Genomic DNA, 26067 nt, shown 5'->3' on the forward strand with positions numbered 1-26067 from the left:
TTCCAAGTTATCTGCACCTGTGTTCATCTGTGCCAGTGTTCATCCGTACCTGTGCTTCCGATTTACCTGCACCTGTGCTTCCAGTTACCTGCACCTGTGCTTCCAAGTTATCTGCACCTGTGTTCATCTGTGCCAGTGTTCATCCGTACCTGTGCTTCCGAGTTACCTGCACCTGTGCTTCTGAGTTACCTGTGCTTCTGAGTTACCTGTGCTTCTGAGTTACCTGTGCTTCTGAGTTACCTGTGCTTCTGAGTTACCTGTGCTTCTGAGTTACCTGTGCTTCTGAGTTACCTGTGCTTCTGAGTTACCTGTGCTTCTGAGTTACCTGTGCTTCTGAGTTACCTGTGCTTCCGAGTTACCTGCACCTGTGCTTCCGAGTTACCTGCACCTGTGCTTCCGAGTTACCTGCACCTGTGTTCATCTGCACCAGTGTTCATCCGTTCCTGCATTTCGAGTTACCTGCACCTGTGCTTCCGAGTTACCTGCACCTGTGCTTCCGAGTTACCTGCACCTGTGCTTCCGAGTTTCCTGCACCTGTGCTTCCGAGTTTCCTGCACCTGTGCTTCCGAGTTTCCTGCACCTGTGCTTCCGAGTTTCCTGCACCTGTGCTTCCGAGTTACCTGCACCTGTGACCACTTGCACCCGCACGCTCCAGCATCTGCACCTGTGTCCACCTGTCTCTGCGTGCCTCAGTACCTGCACCCGCAACCACCTTCACCACTGCCTACAGTGCTTCCGGCACCTGCTCTCCAGTGGTCCAACTCCGTGCTTCCGGCACCTGCACTCTAGTGGCCCTACTCTGTGCTTTCCAGCTCCTGTGCTCCCGTGCCTCTACTACGTGCCTCCAAGTAACTTATCAGTTCCCAGCTTTCCAAAGACTTTTACAGACTTTCAAATGTCCCCTGTACCAGTTCATTATATGCAATAAACATTACCCATTTGTATCCACTTGCCTCCGTCCTGTTTCCATTGGGTTGTCAGCTAGCCACCAAGGTCACTCCCGGGTCCCAAATCCCCAGTCGTGACAGTATGCAAAAGCCCCTGGACTTGGCTAGTGACTTTAAAGTGGCTATGCAAAATCTGACAGCAATACCAATGGGAACCTACCACCACTCACTTATCCAGCTGCAAGAACTTTTGGCAAAATTTTTTCCCATAATAACTACGTTACTCAGTTACACTCCTGAGGTTGTGAAGCCCATCAGCTACAGCTCCAAAGTGAAAGGAGTCTCAGTGAAAGTGCCTGTGAAATCTGAAAGGCCTCCCAACCTTCAGAGCGAAATTTCTGTCCAGGGCAAGCGGAGGTCCCAGCTTTCAGAATCTGAACGCCAAAGACGCAGGTCTCTCCATTTATGTTTCTACTGTGGTAATCCAGACCACTTCATTGAGAATTGTTCACTCCGCAAGCCCAAGAACAAAGTGATTCTGACCACATCCAGTCTCCAGCCCCAAGTGGGGGTCCGCAGTCTCCAGCCCCAAGTGGGGGTCCGCAGTCTCCAGCCCCAAGTGGGGGTCCGCAGTCTCCAGCCCCAAGTGGGGGTCCGCAGTCTCCAGCCCCAAGTGGGGGTCCGCAGTCTCCAGCCCCAAGTGGGGGTCCGCAGTCTCCAGCCCCAAGTGGGGGTCCGCAGTCTCCAGCCCCAAGTGGGGGTCCGCAGTCTCCAGCCCCAAGTGGGGGTCCGCAGTCTCCAGCCCCAAGTGGGGGTCCGCAGTCTTGTGTCCACTCCGGTTCCAGCCGGTTCAAGTACCTCCATTGATGATCCGGTTCCAGCCGTCAGTCAGGAGGCTCATTCGGTTCCAACCGATTCCGACACCTCTGAACCTCATCCGGTCCCATCCGTCAGTCCAGAGTCCACTCCGGTCCCAGCCGGTTCAAGTACCTCCATTGATGATCCGGTTCCAGCCGTCAGTCAGGAGGCTCATTCGGTTCCAGCCGATTCCGACACCTCTGGACCTCATCCGGTCCCATCCGTCAGTCCAGAGTCCACTCCGGTCCCAGCCGGTTCAAGTACCTCCAATGATGATCCGGTTCCAGCCGTCAGTCAGGAGGCTCATTCGGTTCCAGCCGATTCCGACACCTCTGGACCTCATCCGGTCCCATCCGTCAGTCCAGAGTCCACTCCGGTCCCAGCCGGTTCAAGTACCTCCAATGATGATCCGGTTCCAGCCGTCAGTCAGGAGGCTCATTCGGTTCCAGCCGATTCCGACACCTCTGGTTCTCATCCGGTCTTAACCGTCAGTCCAGAGTCCATGCCGGTCCCAGCCGGTTCAAGTATATTCAGGGATCATCCGTTGCCATCCATCAATCCTGAGTCCGTGCCGGTCCCAGCCGGTTTAAGCATCTTCAATGATCATCCGGTCCCATCTGTCAATCCAGAGTCCCTGCCGGTCCTAGCTGGTTCAAGTACAATCGGATGTCCTCCGGTTCCAGCTGGTCCAAGTTTGTCTACTTCCACGTCTGTACTATCCTTCAGCCCAGAGACTCTATACTTTAACACAGATTTAGCTCAGTCCTCCAAGATGGAACTCTCCGAACAAGATCAAGCTCTTCTTGACCAATATATCAAAAATTTTCGGGCTGCCAGAAAACAGGCTGGTTCACAGTCGTCACCGAAGACTCAGTCCATAGATATGGAACTAAATTATATGGCTCTGTCTCCTTCCAAAGATTCCTTCGAGTTTTCTGCTGAATATCCCGCATCTTCAAGGTCTATACCCATGAGCTTAAGAGTTGGCTGTGTTTCTCTGTCTCATCCTCAAGTGGAACCTTCTACGGTACCTTGCCCCAACAAGTCTTCAGAAACCTCCAGTCAGAGCAAGGCAGTCTTAACTCTAGACATGGATTCTGATTCCGAGTATGATGAGGATTATGACTCTACCCCTTTCCTTGAAAATCCTGTTTCACCTTGCCCTGTCTTACCTCTGAGAAAAATTCAGTTAGATGCTAAAGATGGCTATCCGAAAGCCCCTGGATATCGAACAAGATTTAATTTGAGTCTTAGTGGTGCCTTAGCCTCAAGGGCCCGATCTTCTCGTCTCTCAGTTCCAGTCAAAAATACTTCAGTTATCCCTGATGAATTTGATTCTACGTCTTTCTCCAGTGGTCCTCTTCGTCCAAGTCAAGTGTTCCTTCCAGACGGAAGTCATCCTCATTATCGTGTCCAATGGAACGGGAATTCCGTTTACGTCGACGATGGATGGTCCACCTGTTCTGATGATGAGGCAGAATTGTGACTTTTCTTCAAAGTTCCTGAAGTGTCCGGTGGCCACCCGTAAAGGGGGGGTACTGTCACAATCCTGCCAGAACTCAGTGTGTTTGTCCTGTCTTACCTGCCTGTCAGTCTTGTTTCTCAGCCTGCTGCAGCAAGATCTGAGTATTTGCTTGTAACGAGCACCTGGGTGATTCTGATTCAGCCATTAACTCTGTGGTTACCACTTGAAAGATACAAGTTGCCTGTTGGCCTCATCCAGAGACTGTTCCAGGTGTGGCCATTCCCAATCACCCGGATGGCCAATCAGTGCTGCTCTGAGGGGTTATCCTCCCAGCCCTGCATAGACACTTTGCTTTTGCATTGTTGTCAATAACTTGGAAGGAAGCTTCAGCTTGTGTTCCTGCTTAAGCTCTGTGGTATTCCAGTTACCCAGCATTTGTATCCTGCTTCCAAGCATTCCTACACCTGTGAGCTTCCAAGACCCTGCACCAGCATTCCTACACCTGTGTGCTTCCAAGACCCTGCTCAAGCATTCCTACACCTGTGTGCTTCCAAGACCCTGCTCCAGCATTCCTACACCTGTGTGCTTCCAAGACCCTGCACCAGTGTTCCTACACCTGTGTGCCTTCAAGACCCTGCACCAGTGTTCCTACACCTGTATGCCTTCAAGACCCTGCACCAGTGTTCCTACACCTGTGTGCCTTCAAGACCCTGCACCAGTGTTCACCTGTTCCTGCATTACAAGTACCTGCACCAGTGTTACTCTGTACCTATATCCAGTACCTGCTTCCTGTCCCAGCACCTGTGTTCCCGAGTCGCCTGCACCTGTGTTCCCGAGTCGCCTGCACCTGTGCTTCCAGTTACCTGCACCTGTGCTTCCAAGTTATCTGCACCTGTGTTCATCTGTGCCAGTGTTCATCCGTACCTGTGCTTCCGATTTACCTGCACCTGTGCTTCCAGTTACCTGCACCTGTGCTTCCAAGTTATCTGCACCTGTGTTCATCTGTGCCAGTGTTCATCCGTACCTGTGCTTCCGATTTACCTGCACCTGTGCTTCCAGTTACCTGCACCTGTGCTTCCAAGTTATCTGCACCTGTGTTCATCTGTGCCAGTGTTCATCCGTACCTGTGCTTCCGAGTTACCTGCACCTGTGCTTCTGAGTTACCTGTGCTTCTGAGTTACCTGTGCTTCTGAGTTACCTGTGCTTCTGAGTTACCTGTGCTTCTGAGTTACCTGTGCTTCTGAGTTACCTGTGCTTCTGAGTTACCTGTGCTTCTGAGTTACCTGTGCTTCTGAGTTACCTGTGCTTCTGAGTTACCTGTGCTTCCGAGTTACCTGCACCTGTGCTTCCGAGTTACCTGCACCTGTGTTCATCTGCACCAGTGTTCATCCGTTCCTGCATTTCGAGTTACCTGCACCTGTGCTTCCGAGTTACCTGCACCTGTGCTTCCGAGTTTCCTGCACCTGTGCTTCCGAGTTTCCTGCACCTGTGCTTCCGAGTTTCCTGCACCTGTGCTTCCGAGTTTCCTGCACCTGTGCTTCCGAGTTTCCTGCACCTGTGCTTCCGAGTTTCCTGCACCTGTGACCACTTGCACCCGCACGCTCCAGCATCTGCACCTGTGTCCACCTGTCTCTGCGTGCCTCAGTACCTGCACCCGCAACCACCTTCACCACTGCCTACAGTGCTTCCGGCACCTGCTCTCCAGTGGTCCAACTCCGTGCTTCCGGCACCTGCACTCTAGTGGCCCTACTCTGTGCTTTCCAGCTCCTGTGCTCCCGTGCCTCTACTACGTGCCTCCAAGTAACTTATCAGTTCCCAGCTTTCCAAAGACTTTTACAGACTTTCAAATGTCCCCTGTACCAGTTCATTATATGCAATAAACATTACCCATTTGTATCCACTTGCCTCCGTCCTGTTTCCATTGGGTTGTCAGCTAGCCACCAAGGTCACTCCCGGGTCCCAAATCCCCAGTCGTGACAGATGTCTTTTGATACTCATATGTTATATATATATATATATATATATATATATATATATATATATATATATATATATATATATATATATATATATATATCAGTCCAATCTGAGTAGCACTCCTCACCAGCTTTATCATGGCGGTACCATCCAGGATATCCCCGATGCAGGGTTCCAATATATAGCCAAAGCGGCGGAACTCAACTTCAATAAGTCAATGCAGAGTCGGCATAAATGGTCGTCGTTTTGATGCCATTTTATTAGTGTTGCTTCTTCATCAGTATAGCCTGATGAAGAAGCAGCACTAATATATATATATATATATAAATCACAAATATCTGGTGCGCAAATCCTCTGTCATCAATGAGGAAATACAAGTCCCAAGGAGAATTTCAAATGCACTCTGGGTTCTTGCTTTGAACCGGCAGCTCCTGCAATACCTGGATCCACAGGTCACAGTTTTTTTCTAAAAAGAGACAAAAGCGGAGCGCTCCATAGTGCAAGTATTGTTTTTAATGTTTAAAATTTCGTCACGTTTCATCACGTGGACTTCGTCAGAGGGCTCACTGACGAATTCCACGTGACGAAACGCGTTGGGACGTGGCCTGGCATTGATCGTTCCTGAAGGAGTGTAACCTCTCCAACTGTGCCGCCTGAGGCTTATGCAATATACATTAGCGGTGTGTGAAAACCGCCGCCTGTGGTACGTGACCCATCTGTATTGCACGTGAATTTTATCACCATTTTAAACATTAAAAACAATACTTGGATATACACTATGGAGCGCTCCGCTTTTGTCTCTTTTTAGAAAAAAAAAAAAAATATATATATATATATATATATATATATATATATATATATATATTATATGTATGTACACACTGTATGTACATATATATATATATATAATATATATATATATATATATATATATATATATATATATATATATATATATATATATATATATATATAGATACTTGATCAGGGTCCGGCACTCCAAAGAAAACCTTGTAGTTGCTGCGGTGCCTTCCTCAGAACCCGCAGGTTCAAATGCAGAATATAAATGTAAATATATATTATATATGCATAATATAAATGTTGCTTGCTTAAAAAAGATTTTATTGTATATATCATCAGTGACTAGGTAACATAGTCATAGTGCTGAGCACACTACATAAAATTAATATGTAATTAAGAACTGCCTATAAAACATCTATGGGAACATTACAGGCTTTGTGAAAACATGAAACATTTATTTAAGATGTTTTACTGCTGTGACATGGTGAGGATGGAAGCTGTATGACACCTTTCTCTAAACCATTTCCATTGTTGTCATAATCTCACTGTACAGGTTATTGCTGGGTATTTGTACAGAGTTCTTGTACTACAAAATACAGTAACATATAGAACAGTAAAACAATGCTCTACATTCAGGTCCAGTTCTGTCAGGAAACAGGAGTTTGGGGGGAAAGCAGCCGCCCAACATATTTGCTGCAGGGGGTGAGGGACACAGGACATATTGTGGAGGTGTAAGAACCAGTTATGGATATCAGATGTCAGATACAGTATACAGATGGAAAAAAAAATGATGTGGAAATTAAATACAATTTGTATATAATTTGCATTTTAGCATAGGATGATGTTACCCAATAGTAGGCATATAAAACAGTATTTGCTTATAAATAACATTACTGCAAGCTTGGATACTCTTCCTCTATAATACATCCAAAACTGTCCCAATTATGCAGGACAATCCTAATGTTCTGGTCTGTCATGCCATATCAATCAAACAGCTTGTCATACAGTAGTAGGCATGGCGGAAGTTTCAGAGAGCAGGAGTGTAGGACAGCCTAATGCTTCGGAAGCACACATGGGTGTGGTATTGGTCTGCAAGGAGGGGTTTGGGGCTGTGGCCACTCACTCACCACAATGTGGTCATGGATGAACATTCTTCTGGTTTCCTTTACTCAAGAGATGGGTGGCACGCCCTATGTCGTGCCTGGTACCTGTTGTAAAACTACAAGTGTCACTAAGCCGAGCCAGCCGGCCACACTGAACATACCAGTTACCGGGGGGGGGGGGGGAATGTATCAAACCTTGGAGAGATATAAAGTACAGTACTAAGCATAGAGCTATTTTATTTATTATTATTTATTTATTAACAGTTTCTTATATAGCGCACACATATTCCGCAGCGCTTTACAGAGAATATTTGCACATTCACATCAGTCCCTGTCCCAGTGGATCTTACCATCTATATTCCCTACCACATGTACATGCACACACAGACATTCTTGGGTTAATTTTGTTAGGAGCCAATTAACCTACCAGTATATTTTTGGAATGTGGGAAGAAACCAGAGTACCCGGAGGAAACCCACGCAAGTACGGGGAGAATATACAAACTCCGCACAGTTAGAGCCATGGTGGGAATGGAACCCATGACCTCAGTGCTGTGAGGCAGTAATGCTAACCAGTACACTATCTGTACTGCCCCATCCGTACTTATTTTTGTGTAAATCCACTTTCTCCACTTTATCTGTCTCCACAGTTTGATACATCTCCCAAGTGTTCTGCCTTGGAACCCAAAATGGGGTGGCAGTACATGCTGGGACTTAATTCCACAGTGGCTTGAATGCTGGATGCTGTCTTACAGAAAGCAGATCTTAATGAAACATACATACCATAAACACAAAAGAGTTACAGTAAGTATACAACAAAATATATTTAAAATATTCTGAAAATGTCATGTTTTATTTCTGCTATACTGTATGTAACTTGCAAGTACAGTACTGAGGATTATATTATTCTGAAATTCAGGTAGGGGTAAAAACCAAAACCGGACAGAACCCCGGAACGCCGGACCGGACGTGCTCCATTCATTTCTGACATTCCAGAGCTTGTAGTGTCTGTTCCGGGGGTTTCTGTCCGGGGGTGTCCTGTCCGAAGGGGGGGGGGGGGGGGGACCTTATGGTCTGGGCATTTAGCAAAAACTGTAACATTCCGGACCACACAGGGAGACTGTAATCTCCCCTTCCCCATGTCCTTGGGGAAAGCTATCACAGGCATCCCCCTGGACAAGACACCCCCCGGACGGGACGCCCCCCGGACCAGACACTTCAAGTTCCAGAATGCAGAGTTTGATGTTTGGTCTGGCATTATGTTTTCAATTCAGTATACACATACCCATATGCAATAACACTGCATTATGAAAATACAGAAGTAACATAAAGCACTCTGCAGCGTACAGCAATTACAGTACAGTAGCTTAGAAAAAGAGCTGGCAGCCAGACGGATCTTAGTGTTATTCTGTAGCATAATAAACTTACGTTCACTCGAACATGTCTCCAAAGCTAAAATGCCTGTAATAAGAGAGAACAGGAGGAAGACCAGGAGCTTCTTCATGGTGGAGGACAAGACTGAACCAGTCCACTTTTGATTTGAGTGATATATAAAAGTTGTTCATAAGGAAGGGTGTTTTCCTCTATGCAAATTTTTAAGGAGGAGAAGCATAGTAGATATAATAAATGTTTATTATAATGATACTAAATAGTTATACATATCAGTGCTGAAATATGCCTGTCAAAACTAGGGATGTGCACCGGCCACTTTTCGGGTTTTGGGTTTTGGGTTCTGATTACCTTGAGGTTTTGGGTTCTAATGGGTTTTGGCAAAACACCTCCTAAGTGTTTTGTGTTTGGATTTTTGGGGTTTTGGGTTCTGATTTTTTAGTTAAAAAAAAGCATAAAAACTGCTAAAATCCAGAATTTGGGGTTTGGTTTTTTTTTTTTTGACTACACTATATTAACCTCAATAACATTCATTTCCACTCATTTCTAGTCTATTCTGAACACCTCACAATATCGTTTTTATGGCAAAAGGTTGCACCGAGGTAGCTGGATAACTATGCTAAGCCACACAAGTATGCGGCACAAACACGTGGCTCATGTAAGAGTGGCACTGCAGTGGTAGATACGGCAGTACTAGTACCAGGCAGGTAGATACGGCAGTATTAGGCACCAGACAGGTAGATAAGGCAGTACTAGGCACAAGACAGGTAGATAAGGCAGTACTAGGCAGTACTAGGCTCCAGACGGTAGATACGACAGTATTAGGCAGTGGGCATCAGACCAGACAGGTAGATACGGCAGTATTAGGCACCAGACGGTAGATACGGCAGTATTAGGCAGTGGGCACCAGACAGGTAGATAAGGCAGTACTAGGCACAAGACAGGTAGATACGTCAGCAATACTAGTATTGTGCACCAGCAGAATTTATAATAATTAATTTTATTATTAGGTACTGCTTGGCACTCAGTGGCACATGTCAGTGCACCAGCAGCATGGAATTATGTTTTACAGTCCCACGCAGCACAAGTATTATTTTTTAATTAAATTATACAGATGGGTCTTTTCCCATCTTTGCAGGGGATGGCGCTGGCGTCGCCAGCCGCCATCCCCCGCCAGCGCCATGGCGATGGTGAGAAGGGGACGCGCGCGCACGAGCGGCGCGCGCGTCCCCTTCCGATGGCGCTTCCATTCGTTCCCCCGGGTCCCCGCCGGCTTGCCGGCGGTAACCCGGGGTCCCCGCCGCCTGCCCGCACCCCCCCTAACCCCCCCTAACCCTGTCCGTCTCCCTGAGGTGGAGACGGACAGGGTTTCCGTCGCGCTAGCGACGGAGACTGAGACGCGCGTGCGCGTGAGACGCACGTGCGTCTCAGTCTCCTCGCTGGCGAGGCTGCTGGCGGGTCGCCAGCGTGTACGTTCTGGCGACCCGCCAGCAAGGATGAACACCAGCACATACTGTATATAGCAGCCTAGTATGTAGTTGTACTAGGTAGGTACACTTAGGCAGTAGCACTGCCAGTGGCAACAGTGGGCTGAGTAAATAATACTGGCAACCTATTCACAGTATTCAGTGTAGGCAGCACCAGTGGACTATATATATAATTAAATTAGGTGATTCATCGCGCCCTACGGGCGCTCTTCACACCGGCGTAAGGGGCAGCACCCCCTTAATTTGTGAACGTTTGTATTGTGAGAAATATGGTTAGAATTGTATGAAAGATGCCTGTATTGCAACTTGAGTTATAGGTGAAATGTGTTAAATAGAGAGCATATGATGTGGAAGGGGGTGTGTATTGTTTTTGTTTAATTAAAAAGCGGCTACAGAGTAAGATGTACATTGATAGTGTGGAGGGTACAGTGACATTTGTGGGTGTGGGGGTGGCTGTGTGTGCGTGTTGTTTAGGTGTGTGTACAATAGTATAGTAGGGTGTTTTTGAGTCAGCGGCTCCCCACTGGTGGAGGTCACGACACAGAAAAACAGGAGGCTGGGTAGTGATAGGGGTGTGTGGGCATAAGGGGGACTAAAGAGGAGGGTGGGAAAAATGTGCAGCTTCTGCCAGTGGGTGGGGGTCCAGCGTGGCAGTACAGGAGTACAGGACGGTGGCCCTGAGTCAGTTTCTCCTCCTACTAGTTGGGAGTTAGGGTGCATGAGAGCAGGAGGCTCGGCTATGAGGCATGATAGGGGAATGTGGGCAACACAGCGTCAGCGACTCCCCAGTGGTGGAAGTTCAGGAGAGTGCTGTGAATCGTGGGAGGGGGGGGGTCGTGAATCGCTGGAGGGGGGTTCGGGGGGGGGGGGTGCCGCGAACGCCACAAGAAAAAATAAACACAGAAAGGTCAGCACATAAATGTGGCACTTCATTGGTGTCCATGTCGACACATGAGAATGAATATGAAAACATTCAAAAATTGAAAAATAAATCTTCAAAAACTCATGTCAACCTTATTCATTGTTGATCATAGCCATGTCAGTGTTTTGCATGTGCCATTTAATCCTGGTGCTGCCGTGAATCGCGCGGGGGGGGAGGTGGGGGGTGTCCGCAAATCGCGGGAGGGGGGGTCGTGGGGGGGTGCTGCGAATTGTGGGAGGGGGGGTGGGTGCCGCGAATCGTGGGAGGGGGGGTCGTGGGGGCGCTCACCTGGTGGCTGTGGATTAGGTTCCTGGGAAACATGGGGAGGCAGAGGGTGTCTGGCACTGTGGGCTCACTGGGCTGGTTCTCTGTCATGTGAGTCAATCCTGTGAGTCAGAGGCTCCACCAAGCGTTAGACACACACTCACACACTGAGTATTTATAATATAACAGCCTAGTAGGTAGAGAAACTAAACTACTAGGTAGGTAGGCAGTAGCACTGCCAGTGGTCACCACAAAAGGTAGTTACACAGCACCAGTAGCAGACTATTATGCACCAGCAGAATTTATAATAATTAATTTTATTATTAGGTACTGCTTGGCACTCAGTGGCACACGTCAGTGCACCAGCAGCATGGAATTATTTTTTACAGTCACACGCAGCACAGGTATTATTTTTTTATTAAATTATATATAGCAGCCTTCACAACAGCGCCTCAGAAACTTAAATATTTGGGAATTCTTATAACCTCAAATCCCTCCTCACTTTATTCATCTAATTACACCCAAGTTATCGCTAAAATATGCCAGCAGCTCTTACACTGGAAGGATCTCAACCTTTCCTTATTGGGATGCACCGTTGTGATAAAAAATGTGATCTTCCCCAAAATATCATACCTACTCCAAATGTTACCGATATCCATGTCGAAAGCCGATATTCTGCGCTGCACACAAGCCTTCTCCAAATTCATTTGGAAATCTAAAAAACCGAGAATGCCCAGAAAACGCACCTTCCTGCCAAAAATCAAAGGAGGTTTGGGGGTGCCTAATATTAAAGCGTTTGCTAATGCTGCCTTGTTCAGATACGTAACTGATTGGCTTCTGGGTTCGAACAGCTATTCCAATCTGGAATTGGAGATGGCTCTCTTCCACCCATATGCCCCAGCAGCGCTACTACACACCCCAAAATCGGAGTTACCACCAGGTTTTCTCACTAATATCATGTTTAGGGATACATACAAGGCTTGGGTAGATATCAATACATTGACCCTTGTTATACTAGCTACATTCCTTTATGGGGGAACCCTTCTTTTCCCCCCTCTCTGGATAACCCTAAATTCAAAGATTGGACACATAAGGCAATCATTTCAATCAGAAACATTACAGGAAAAGTACAATATCCCTCACATTCAATTCTACATGTACTTACAAACCCGCAATTATATTCAGTCTTTAAATACCTCTGTATTGAACCCACGTTTACCAGATTTCCGAACATCACTCCTCTCTCTTTGCACTACACAAAAAATACAGGATCAGATTCTTATACGAACACCTCCTAGAGAATACCCCCACAATGTGGGAAAAGGTTGCTGGAGCCTGGAGCTCTGAAATTCCGAGCCTTCCCGAATTTAACAACCTGATCAGGCCTTTAAACAAAATCCTCCCCAATCTTAAATCGGCTAGGCTCCAGGAGATACATATTAGAACTTATACATATTAGAACCGTACATATATCTTCCCAATACAGAGTCAACATTTTAATCCCTCTTTCTCTGGGGATTGCATCAAATGCGGTCAAACCAATGCCACTCTGGGGCATAATATGTGGCACTGCGGTAAAGTAAGCAGATTTTGGAACAAAATTATCGCTTATTTAAATTCTAAATTTCATCTTGGGCTGACCAAAAAACCGGCCCCATAAATTTTTGCCTATTTTACTGACTGGGGCAACTCCTTGGTGACGGACTCTTGGAAGGCCCTACTTACAGTTTTGGTCACAGTAGCAAAACACTTAATACTCAAACATTGGATAGTAAAAGCAGCCCCAACCTTGGAGGAATGGAAGCTAGCCTTACTTGAAGTGCTATTTCATGAGAGACGTATGGCCATGTTCATTGTAGAATCAGGGGGTCTAATATTTTCCAATAAATGGCAGGTATATATACAAAGCCTTCACAACACCTCCAAGATTCTATCTGGAAGGTCTTTGAACATACCCAGTGGTATTTAGTACAGCAGATTACTTAGACCCCTGATAGGATAATTAAATCACGCCCAAAACAAGCTGAATGACTTAAAGATTACTTATTTGATTCCGACACAAATAAGGCCCGGTGCGCTCATGTGGGATGTTTCGAGGGCCAGTGCGGGAGAAAACACTTTCCCATTGATCCCCCCCCCCTCCCATCACCCTCCCTCTTCTTCCAATCTTCTCTTCTTCTCTCTCTTGCCTCTTTCTTCTCCCCTCCTCTTCTTTCCGTTGTACTTCTCTTTACTGCCAATGGCGTCCTTCTTTTTACTTCTTTTCCTCTTCTTCTCTCATTTCCAAAATTAGGTTAAATACTGTGAATGCGGTTCTTACTCCTTATTCATGTGACCAAGAGAATTTCCTATTTAAATTTTATGTTTTGTCATGTACTGTTTGTACTGACTTTCTCTTATCATTGATCATTGGTTTCCTGTATTGTAACTGCATTCATTGAATAAAAAGAGTTAAAAAAAAATAATTATATATAGCAGCCTAGTATGTACTAGGTAGGTACACTTAGGCAGTAGCACTGCCAGTGCCAACAGTGGACTGAGTAACTAAATAATACTGGCAGATTCACTGCAGGCAGCACCAGTGGACTATATATGTAATATAATTAATTATCAATATAATATTTAATATTACAGCACAGCACCAGAGGTAGGCCCCAGCACAGAGGAGACAGTAGTACTACAAGTACACAGTTAGACTGTCCTCCTTGCTAGGGAGATCCCACCCTAAGCAGAGAGGAGAACAGAGTACACAGCAGCACTGAGGGAGACAGCCCCAGCGAATAAAATAATTATAGCACAGCACACCAGAGGTAGATCGCACAGAGGAGACAGTAGTACTACAAGTACACAGTTAGACTGTCCTCCTTGCTAGGGTGATCCCACCCTAAGCAGAGAGGAGAACAGAGTACACAGCAGCACTGGGAGACAGCCCCAGCGAAAAAAATATTGCGTTCAAGGTCAAGCTCAAGTTTAAGCCCCAGCAGCAGCACCAACACACCCTCTCCCATCCCACTACTGGACTGAAGTGAAGATGGCAGGCGCAGCAGCCGCTATTTAAAGCCTCGCGAAATCCGGCGCTGGGCGATGACGTTCTGCCCACGCAAATGGACCCGAGTCAGGCGGGAATCTCCGAGTGCTGCTCGGAACCGGGCTCGGAATGATGACGTCCGTGGTGGATCTCTGGAATCCGAGTCTGCACATCTCTAGTTTTATTTCCATCATCGCTCTGTGTGCAGTTTGTAAAATCCCCTCATGCTTGTGTGGGTTTCCTATGGGTTCTATGGTTTCCTTCCTTAATATACTGGTAGGATAATTGTCTTCCAACAAAAAATTATTGTGTGTGAGCATGTACATGCGCAGATTAGATGGACCATATCTAATGTCAAGTTTGGCGGCCTTCTAGCTCGTGCTGCTGGCACACACTGTGTATTCAGTTGTCTGATTGCAGCTGTCCTTTGTGCTCTCAGAAGATGTGCTGATGCCCTCTGTCTTGCTGCAACCTTATGTGGCTGCCCTTGTTGTGCCTGACAGATGTTCAGCTGCAATCAGAGTGGATGCTGGGTGTTAGGCTGCTCTCAAAGTGTCGGGAGAGTTGGATCTAGGTAAGCCTGGCGGTGTCAAAAGTGGTAAAAGCAATGGAGGAGAAGGTGCAAATGCATGGAGCCAGTGGAATTGGCAGGTGAGGCTTGGGATGCTGCTCTTATTCCAGAAGCATCAGACCACACAGGAAATCAGTAACTAAATTATGAATACATTATTCCTTCAGTGGCTGTAGGACCCATCCAGTCTTTAAGGCGCCTATTGAATTATTGCGATTGACATTTACCTTAACTTAACTCTAATTACCCCTAGAAATAAATCACACGGACACCTTATCCTAAAATAATCACAGGGACAACAATTGCATAAGTTTAAAAGGTCAACGGTATTTATTAATGGTATGACCCCATTGAAAGGGATGGCCAGGAAGGCGCTTGGAGACAAGTCACAAATGTTAATAATGGCGGCGACTACAATGCACCAACTTATAACCAGGGCGATGAACCGCCCCCATTGAATTTAAGGCACAGCCCACACTGTGACGGTCTTACCGCTCCTCCTATTGCATGGTGAGGACAGTTCAAGGAAGTGGCCATCATCCCACCTCGGGGGCAGGACTCACCAGCAGTCCTGGCAGAGGGTGGCAATACCGCACAGTGACCACCTGTACCTCAAAATTGACCGCTGATCGAGAGCGCACTCCCGCCACAGCAACATTCAAAATTACCACTAAAGGTAATTACTGCAGAACCGCTGCCCGCCAACCCTAACAACAGCCCAATGCTAAACCATAAAGAAAAAAACCCTATCCTAAACAATGAAACAGGTCTTGGAGAAAGACCGTCATGCCTGTGTGCAATGCCACCCTCCCACCAATTAGAAATTAAGTTTTGTGAAGCCAAATTGTGTGAAGGCCGAAAGGTCGGGTGGTAATTGAAGAAAGCAAGGGAGCGAGGGTGGGAATCCAGACTCAAAGAGGAAGCAGAATCGCCTGACTACCCTTTATATACCTCTGCATAAGCTACCACCCATTCTACTCCCGATTGGCTACACCTATCATCACTGAATTCTATGGGGTAAGAAATACTTCAACCAACTTTATTAGGACAATCACAAAAATTCCCAGGCTCTTAAATGCCCTCATGCCTATACAGCCCTTGCTTGATCTAAGCGGCCTATTGAATTTTTGTGATTGACATTTACCTTAACTTAACTGTAATTACCCCTAGAAATAAATCATATGGACACCTTATCCTAAAATAATCTCACGGCCAACAACTGCATAAGTTTAAAAGGTCAACGGTATTTATTAATGGTATGACCCTATTGAAAGGGATGGCCAGGAAGGCGCTTGGAGACCAGCTAAGTCACAAATGTTAATAATGGCGGCGACTACAACGCCCCAATTTATACCCAGGGCAATGAACCGCCTCCCCTCATTGAATTTAAGGCACAGCCCGCACTGTGACGGTCTTACTGCTCCTCCTATTGCATGGTGAGGACAGTTCAAGGAAGTGGCCATCGTCCCCCCTCGGGGGCAGGACTCACCAGCAGTCCTGGCAGAGGGTGGCAATACCGCACAGTGACCACCTGTACCTCAAAATTGACCGCTGGTCGAGAGCGCACTCCCGCCACAACAACATTCAAAATTACCACTAAAGGTAATTACTGCAGAACCGCTGCCCGCCAACCCTAACAACAGCCCAATGCTAAACCATAAAGAAAAAAACCCTATCCTAAACAATGAAACAGGTCTTGGAGAAAGACCGTCATGCCTGTGTGCAATGCCACCCAATGACGTGACAACTTTGGAGACAGCAAAATTAACCTTGTGCCTGATCTTTTCCAACGACTTGAGATCCCAGCAGCCTCTCCAAGTAAATCGAGGCACTATGTCGGACCAAACAATCCGCAACTCCGGCCAATGGCCGACCAATGTCGTGAGATCTGCCTCTATCCTCAAGATAAGGCCAATGCTGGTCCCCTGGCCTAAGTCGTTGCCATCAAGGTGTACCACTAACACATCAGGGTGGCCCCACCTGTGTTCCTTGGTGAACAGCAATGCTAACAGACCGTCCCACTGGATACCCCTAAACCCAAACCAATGAACTGCCCTTACCCCTAACTGTATGTGAGCCCTGGCAGCTAACTGGTGTTTGGATGCCCAGAAAATAAAAGAATGCCCAACGAACCAGACAGTGGCATGAGTCATTGAGGGAGGGGAAGGGTCTGAAAAGAGAAAAAAACCTTACCCGTTAGCATCGAAGACTTAAACTGTAAGATAACACAACTTAAGGTTAGGACATGTATGTTGGACAACATGAATTAGTACAACTAGGACCCAAGTGAAGGTGAAAACCTTAAAAAACCTCCGGTGAACTTGAAGGAGAAGCCACTATTGGTGGAAAAAGTAAAAAATTCCCTTCACAACCTCGATTCCGGAACGCTGCTGTTTCAAAACCGAGTGTAAACAAAGTTTTTGGGTCCGCACAACAGGCGCGTGCTAAACCTTATCTAAACGTATGTAAGATTTATACGCAGAGGACTTCCAGCGGCCCAGCTCTTGTATGGCATTCACCGGAAGTCCTGCTGCGCTGGTGGCCGCACCAATACGGAACGAATGCGACCCGTAATCGGCGACCTCCAAACCCAACACAGCCACACAACGCTTAAATACCGCAGTAAACTGAAAGCGCGTCACGGGTGATGTGTCAGCATGCGCAAGAAACTGCGCCGGCACTGCAGGCCTCTGAGGCAGATACGCCCCGGCCAGTCGCACGGGGCATATGTCTCCTTCCGGCTGGGACTTTAGGGTTACCCAGCGGCCTCTGCCTAACTGATCGGTCTTAAAATGGCGGAGCTTACAAAGGACGAGCCCGTCCTGGAAGACCATGTCTTCGAACCGCAGACCTGAATCAGTGGCACTTTTGCTGGCCTCAACCAGCTCTTCAGCGCTCTATGCTACACCCTGAACACAGGCTATCAATCTCCGCAGCAACTGCAGATCGAACGGCTTGCGAGAATCAGCTGCCACTGGCTGCTCTCTTGCTCAACCCCGCAATGCCTTTGCTAGCACAAAGGATTTGGTGGGGTCCCGTTCTCCGCGTAGCTTAGCATGGAATGATATCCTGGCTAAGGCCGCCGCCATGGCAGATTTAGACCAGCCGGCGCTATAGTGCCCCCACATGAAAGCCAGCAAACTGTCATCGACCGACTTACCGCTGCTCACCGGGGACTCCTGAAAGGCTGCCCAGTCCTGTTGCGCGGCTGCATATGCCCTACGGGTGGAAGGGGCCAGGGATCGCAAGGCTAGTCCCATCATGTCTGCTCTACGATCTGCCATACAGAACATGGACAATTGAGCCCCACGGGTGATGCTCTCGGTGCCAACTCACGAGATTTCACAAAGTTGAACCGTGACAGGGCATCAGCAATGCTGTTGTCTACCCCTGGAACATGCCACGCCATGAAATGTATGTTGCGCTGTAAGCAATGCAAGACCAAGTGCCGAAGCAAACGCAGGGCTGGTGGCGAAGAGGTGCGCTGATTATTAATGACGTGCACCACGCCTAGGTTATCGCACCAGAACACTATCGTCTGTTTCGCCAGCCTATTAGCCCACAATTCTACCGCCACTATGATGGGGAAAAGCTCCAACAGCAGCAAATTGGCTGTGAAACCCCTCTCCACCCAGGACTGAGGCCATGGGGCTGCGCACCATTCACCTTGAAAGAACGCCCCAAATCCCGTGGACCCCGCAGCATCCATAAATAACTGAAGCCTGGCATTAGGTGAAGTCTCTGAGGGCCACAGGAGCTCCCGGTTAAAGTTCACCAGAAAGGAGAACCAGACGACGAGGTCGTCTCACATCTCCCAAGACAGCCTAACCATGTGATGGGAATCCCTTACTCCCGCCGTAGCCCGCTCTAACTTGCGGCATAAAACCCTGCCCATGGGGATGACCCGGCACGCAAAATTGAGGGACCCTAGTAATGACTGGACCTGACGTAGCCTTGCCCGCTTCCTGGGCAAGCAGTCCTGAATGAGGCCCAACAACTTGTCGACTTTGTCAGCTGGTAGGAGACAGCAGCCAACAGCTGTGTCAATCTCTATGCCTAGGTAGCATAGAACGCAAGTAGGGCCCTCTGTCTTGTCGTCGGCAACAGGTACCCCCAGTACCTGAAATACCCCAATTGCGGAGGACAATATGAGGGAGCAGGTGTTGCTGTCTCTTGGTCCCACAAAGAGAAAATCGTCCAGATAGTGCGCCACGCCCCTGCACTCCGTATCGTTTTGGTCGCACCAATGCAAAAAGGTGCTAAACTTCTCGAAGTAGGAGCAAGAGACCGAGCAACCCATGGGCAAGAATTTATCAATGAAGATACCCCTGTCTAAATGAAAACCCATAAAACGGAAGGAGTTGGGGTATAATGGGAGTAGGCAAAAGGCGGACTCAATGTCCAGCTTAGCCATGAGGACGCAATGCCCAAAACTGCGGACTAAACAGAGTACTTCATCAAACAGCTGATAAGGTACGCTGCAAAATTCGTCAGGAATAGCATCCATGAGGGTAAGACAGGTGCTCTATCAACCGGTATTTACCCGGTGCCTTCTTGGGTACTACACCCAAGGGCATAAAGCACATGTTGGGCAAAGGCTCCGATGTAAAGGGGCCAACCATCTAGCCCAGAGCCACTTCGGCCTGCACTTTCTGTCTGACCACCTTGGGGAAATCCACTGCCGACTTTAAATTCCTGTGGTAAACGACGCTAACAGAGTCGGGGATGGGTAAACTAAACCCGTAACCAAAACCTTTAAGCAAGAAAAGGGCCTCGTCCCTGTTCGGGTAGGACCGCAAACGGTGCTCAAATCCGGCCAGAACGATGGGAGAGGGTGCCTTACTTAGAGCCGGTGTTGTTATCACCGGGGGCATTGACTTTTCAATTCTTAGCTGGGTGGCTGGCTCTGAAATTAAGACATTCGTGGCAAAAACGGCACTTGGGGCCCCTGTCGCACTTGGAGTCGTTGAAAGCGAAACACTTGCCTTTAGCGGCTGGTTTCGCTCCCTTTTTGCCAGCGGGAAATGGCTTCTTGGGGTGGGCCTCGGCAGAAGCATGGCCCTTGCCGATAACTTCTATCATATTTCAACGTGCTTTGGCCCCATGGGCATAACCCGGGTGCCGTCATGGGTTAGACAAAATTTCTCGTCGTAATCCCGCCATGTCGTACCCTTGTAAGTGAGAAAAGTCTAATATAGGAAAATATATCGAAGAACGTTGTTGTGCTCCTCGGGCCCAGTGTCCAAGTAACAAGAGGCAAATGTCAGAAACCCCTTAAGCCAGTGGTGAAAACTCCGGTACGAGTTTTCACCTGTGCTGGCTGCTTTGTTGGCCTTGTCGAATTCTGTTTTCATGTCGCTAGTCAACGTGAAAACATCAACGAACTTTCCCTTGGCTATTTTTCCCTTTATGCCCTTACGGAGACCCCTGGATACTGCGGTATTACTGCAGTGTACCATGTCAGAGGAAGGCTGTGACTCGGCGGCAGGCTTAGTCTTGCTTACTCCCCCCAACCTGCTTCGCCACAGCGCGCTACTAGCTTTGCAAACTTGCGGGGGCGTCTAGTGCTCCCTGACTCATCGCTGCTAGCGGAGGAATGGCCAGAAGAAGAACCAGAGGTATTATCATCATCATGTTCACCATCCCCAGGAAGGTCGACAGCGTCCAGGGACCCGGCTTCTTGAGACGTCCCTGCTGCAGCTGGTACGACCCTCGTGATCGTATTGCCTGGAGAAGCGATCGCCGGGCCTGCTCCTCTGCTCGCCGACCTTGTGTCGGTGGTGGCAACGCTGGTAGTAACGTTCACCCTTAAAAGATGCTCCACCTACGTGCCTGCCCGCCGTGTGACCGTGGAGACCTCGGGAGAAGCAACAATGGTTAGAGAATCACCAGAGACCCATGAAAACCCAACCGCCCCTTGGGCTTGTGGAGGGGTGGCGCCGGAGGAAGTACTGGGCCGAGGAGGGGCTTGGGCCACCTGAGAGCTGGACAGGGTGAAAACCCGCCTGCTGTATCCTGGTGCCATGTGGGCACCCAATGACCAGCCTAGGCCGTAAGGGTCGTAGGACTGCCCCCCCGGATCCATGCTGGGAAAACCCCCCTGGCCCTGACCCGACGGGTGAGAGTGCCCCCAATATTGTTGGGCCTGGGATACCTGCGCATCTGTTGCCCCATGAATGGGGGAAAAATCTGGGGGATACGGAATGCGGACCCCGTGTAGCTACCGGGATGGGGATATTGTGGTGGAGGGACCACCTGTGGAGGGCCCTTTGATCCCCCCCAGTCTTGGGGGGGCCTTTTGTGCGAACTGGCGTCGGCTACCCGCCGGGGGCATGTGTGTGGAGGAGGGGCCCTGGCCTGGTATGAAACCCCCAAAAGGGAAACTAAGGGGTACCTGGGACAACTGGTCAGTGAAAGCCCCAGCAGAGGGCAGCAGCGCTGCCCTGCTGGTGGCATACAGGCCCTGCAAGGGATCCAGCATGCCCTGATACCTGGGCACCCTGGATCCGCCCTGTATCACAATAAGTTCGGATCCCCCCAGGAGTGGATGCCCTGGGGGATGGGATCGGGGCTACACCAGAGGGAGTGTTGGGCCAGGAATCAGTGAAGTCCTACGCCCCGCCAGCCTCCGCGCGGTCCCGCATACTTCCGGCCGCGGAGGGGCTGGGGAGGGGGACAGGCTGCTGACTGCCCACTGTGGAGGTGCTGGGGGAGCTGGGTGGGACAGCGGGAACTGGCGATAGTGCACCTGTGTGCATTATCTGCATCCCGCCGGGCGCCTGCGTGATGATGCCAGAGGCCCGCGACAGATCGAGCGAGGAGGTGGGACCCGGTCCACCCGCGGCGTGTGCTGCGCTGGACGGGGAGCTGCCCGGAGCAATGGTGAAACGGGGGGGGGTTGAGGAGGCACCCTGGGATGGGGACACAGGGACCCTACCTGCCCGCCTGCTGCCACCGCGTGCTGCCGCGGCCGACAGGGGACGGACAGACTCCGCCAATCACCAGGGTGGGGGAGCTGCATAACTGGAGCAACGCATGGCTGCCTGGCAGAAAGTAAATGGGTATGGGGGAGGCAATAATCGGCTGGGGACAGCTAAAGAAGGTACAAGGGGGGTTTTAACCACTTTCTGCTTGCTGCCAGAGGTTAAGAATAATCCAGACTCAAAGAGGAAGCAGAATCGCCTGACTACCATTTATATACCCCTGCATAAGCTGCCACCCATTCTACACCCGATTGGCTACACCTATCATCACTGAATTCTATGGGGTAAGAAACACTTTAACTAACTTTATTAGGACAATCACAAAAATTCCCAGGTGAACCCATGAGTGACCTTCTGAGACCAGAAGGTGCTAGAGCATGGGTCTTCAACTTGTGGCCCTCCAGATGTTGTGAAACTACATGTTCCAACATGCATTGCCACATTTTTTCCTATAAGGGCATGCCAAAAAACCTCAGGGCATGCTGGGACATGTAGTTCCACAACATCTGGAGGGCCACAGGTTGAAGACCTGTGTGCTAGAGTATGCATGGGAAATGCAACTGTCTCCACTTGTTTTTTTTTTTATTTATCATGCAAGAACTAAGCATTTAGGCTTGTGAAGGATCCACTAAAATGTACAATATTTCACCACACTGGGGGAGATGTATCAAACCTTCAAGGGAGAGAAAATGGAGAAGTTGTACATGAGAGCAAAGGAGAGGGAGTCTTGGATTACTACACAAGCTGCTAGTACATACCTCCCAACATGAGCCTCTCCAGGAGGGACACAATGCTGTGCTTCTGAACTTATTTATGATTGCCCAGGGGCAAACGCAGGATTTTCAGAAGGGGGTTTCCAGAGGGGCGGAGTAAATCACGGAGATGGACACTTAGGTGACCCAGTATATGGCGGGTCTGTTAAAGTATTATAGATAGACCAAATGTATATAAATAATAATAATAATAATAATAAAAAAAAATAATATATATATATATATATATATATATATATATATATATATATATAGTGTACATTATAAATTCAATAAACTGCGGCACTCCACGTTTTTGCAAAAAAAGTTGTATTTAGTGACTAACGTTTCGGGGCAACATAGGCCCCTTTTTTAAGGTATAACAAGTGACAAGTGCAAATAAACCTGTTTAAATACCAAAAGCAAGTGATACTCACGGCTCTGTTGCCTGGGGCGGCTCCACAGCGTTTCTCCAGCTTCCTGCACAAGCCAGAAGTCGGGTCCTCAGTGACACGCATTATGTTGCGTGTTTTGTTGATACGTTGCCAAGCAACGGTTTTGTCCTACACCGCACCGGGCCGCTCCGTGCAAAGGAGCCATTTCTGAAACTCCTTATCATTTTCTTGCTTTTCAGAAACGGCTCCTTTGCACGGAGCGGCCCGGCGCAGTGTAGGACAAAACCATTTCTTGGCAACGAATCAACAAAACACGCAAATTGTGTCTGGAGGCACCCACATCCATTGAACCCAGTATTTTGGAGTGCCGGTCTGAACCAGCTGTATATGTGTGTATATATATATATATATATATATATATATATATATATATACACACATATATATATATATATATATATATATATATATACACATACATACATACATATATATGAATACAGGGGTGTCAACAGCAGTGTAGACCCCTGGGCATAGCAATGTATTGGGGCCTCTACCGATCCTCCAGCGGTAGGGGGGGGGGGGGAAGCTTTGATGTCCTGCGGGTGGTAGGGGGTATTATATCAACCACTCAGCATGTAGGGCCTGGATCAGTAATTGAAGGGGCCCTGATACATAACTTCCAGGGTAGTAGAGGATGTTTAATATGCAGAGGAGGGGTGTATAGTGGAGTGGGCTTATTATTCATAATTTTCTGTTGGGAGGACAGCTTGCTTGACTGCAGATATCTCCAGTTCCTGGAAATAGATTTCTTAGATTTTAATGGAATTAAAAACTAGAGAATCCCACCTACCAACTGGTATTGGAGACTAGGGGATCAGAGTTCAGGAGGCAGAGTAATCCGCCAATGAGCATATAAAACTACATACCAGGTGTGTGGAGCTGGAGCAGTAACCAGCTGCTGGAAGGCTGATATCTCTGGTTCTGGGAACAGTAAAGACAAGCTTCTAGAGTCATTCAAAGGGGGGGGAAACCCAGCTTTTGGAATAAACCCTCAGAAAAACTCTAAGTCAGACAGAACCTGAAATATCTGACTGGGAAGAGCAATTAACCCCTTCCCGACATTTGACGTATATATACGTCATGGCCGGGATGTACTTCCCGACACATGACGTTTATATACGTCATGACTTTAAACTGTCCCCGCGTCTATAGACGCGGGGACAGTTTAAACATGTCTGCTGTCCCTGACAGCAGACATGTCCCTGCATGCCCAGGGGGGGCGGCGATGCCTCCCCCCCGTCAGCGATCGCTGTGATTGGCTGTTCAATGTGAACAGCCAGTCGCAGCGTTTTCCTGTGTTACCGGCGAATCAGACGCTCGGTAACACAGGTGTCAATCACCGTCGGGTGTGAGGGGGCATGAGGGGGTCACCGGTGATGACCACACCTCACCCCACCTCACCCCACCTGCCCCCAAGGCTGTAATTGGTCCGTCGGACCGACGGACCAATCACAGCCAAGGCGCGTCATTTAAACTAACGGTGACTGCGCTGCAGACGCCATTCCGGTCTGGAATTGCGTGCAGAGCGGTCACCGGCCACTCTGTCGTGCTATACATACCTGAACCTTGCCTGATACTTACCTGATCACCGCTGATCACCGCTGGTAGCGTGCTGCCAACAGCTGGATGCTTCCTGGATCTTGTGACTTCCTGTGTGCTGCTGCTGCAGTGTCATAGAGTCACAGATCGTGAGAGATAGTGACAGATAGTGACAAAGAGTGACAGAGAGTGACAGAGAGTGATAGAGAGTGATAGAGAGTGCTATATTTTGTGTCTGCTGCACCCCTTTTGTGCTGATCAGTATATCTGTGCTGATCAGCAACTTTTTTTTTTTTATATATATATACCTGTCAGTTGCACCAAAGGTTGTGCTGCCTGTGCATCTGACTGCTGCCCCCCCTGCTGACCCCCCTTTTGTGCTGATCAGTTTAAATTAATTTAGATCAGCAACTTTTTGGGGGTCCAGGTTTTTTTTTTTTATATATACCCTGTCAGGTTGCACCCACAGTTGTGTGCCTGCTGCCCCTCACTGCTAATCAGTGTTGCATCACTGCATCACTGATCTGCAGGTTTTTTTTTTTTTGGAGAGTGCAGTGGGGTTTTGTTTTTACACCCACGTTGCTTTTGTGGGTGTCCTGTGGCCGCTGATCAGTGACGTACATCACTGAACAGCATTTTAGGCACAGGGTTGATATCATTTTTTTTCTGCAGTTTTTTTAAATTGTTTTTTTTTTGGAGAGTGCTGTGGTTTATTTTTTTTTAAATTGTTTTTACACCCACGTTGCTTTTGTGGGTGTCCTGTTGCCTTTGAGCGCTGTTCAGTGACGGACGTTACTGACCAACATCTGTGCTCAATTTTTGGCGCAGGACCTTTTTTTTTTTTTTAACCCCTTCAATTTTTTTTTTTATTGGGATCAAATTCCTGTATAAAGTATTTTTTTTTCTGCACTACATACACACTACACACTACATACCCCCCGTGTTGAAATAAAGTTTGTACCCCCCCTACACTATACACGTGTTGAAACATTACACTTACAGAAACACAAAAATAAAAATGGCATCCCAAATGTCATCCCAGTCATCCAGAAGAATGTATTCAGCGGAGGAGGCATATGCCATGCTTGCCTCTGACTCTGACACAGCCAGTGATGCAAGCGGGGAATTTGAAGGATTCGTCTTAAGCTCCTCTTCCTCCTCTAGTGATGAGGGACCCCCTAAAAGACGCCCCCGTAGAGCAGCTGAGACCCCCCCCAAATGATTGATCCCGTATGGACCCCACCACCAGACAATTTTGAGCCCCAGGTTCCTGAGTTTTTGGCCATCCCAGGAATCCAATTTGATTCAACAGGTCTCAGAGAAATTGACTTTTTCAAATTATTTTTCTCTGATGATTTTATAAATTTAATGGTGGACCAAAGTAATTTATATGCCCAGCAGTTTATTGCTCAAAACCCTACGTCATCATTTGCTAGGTGGACCCCTGTAGATGCAGTAGATATGATGACGTTTTGGGGTCTGGTGTTACATATGGGCATAGTAAAAAAGCCAGAAATTAGGCAATATTGGAGTACAGATGTTCTGTACAGCACCCCATTTTACCGTATGGCCATGACTCGGACT

General features: G+C 48.1%; 1 protein-coding gene across 1 annotated transcript in view; it reads right to left on the reverse strand.

The window, feature by feature from the left end:
* The window catches only part of ENDOU (endonuclease, poly(U) specific), a 47432-nt gene extending 38818 nt beyond the window's left edge, over positions 1-8614 (reverse strand). Inside the window, exon 1 of the mRNA XM_083171255.1 lies at positions 8519-8614. Within this exon, the coding sequence (XP_083027381.1) occupies positions 8519-8594 (76 nt within the window). The 5' untranslated portion in view covers positions 8595-8614. The remainder of the gene's footprint in view (positions 1-8518) is intronic.
* Positions 8615-26067: the final 17453 nt, after the last annotated feature.

The sequence above is a fragment of the Crinia signifera genome, chromosome 2 (assembly GCF_055691185.1).
Source record: "Crinia signifera chromosome 2, ASM5569118v1, whole genome shotgun sequence".
NCBI classification, from domain to species: domain Eukaryota; kingdom Metazoa; phylum Chordata; class Amphibia; order Anura; family Myobatrachidae; genus Crinia; species Crinia signifera.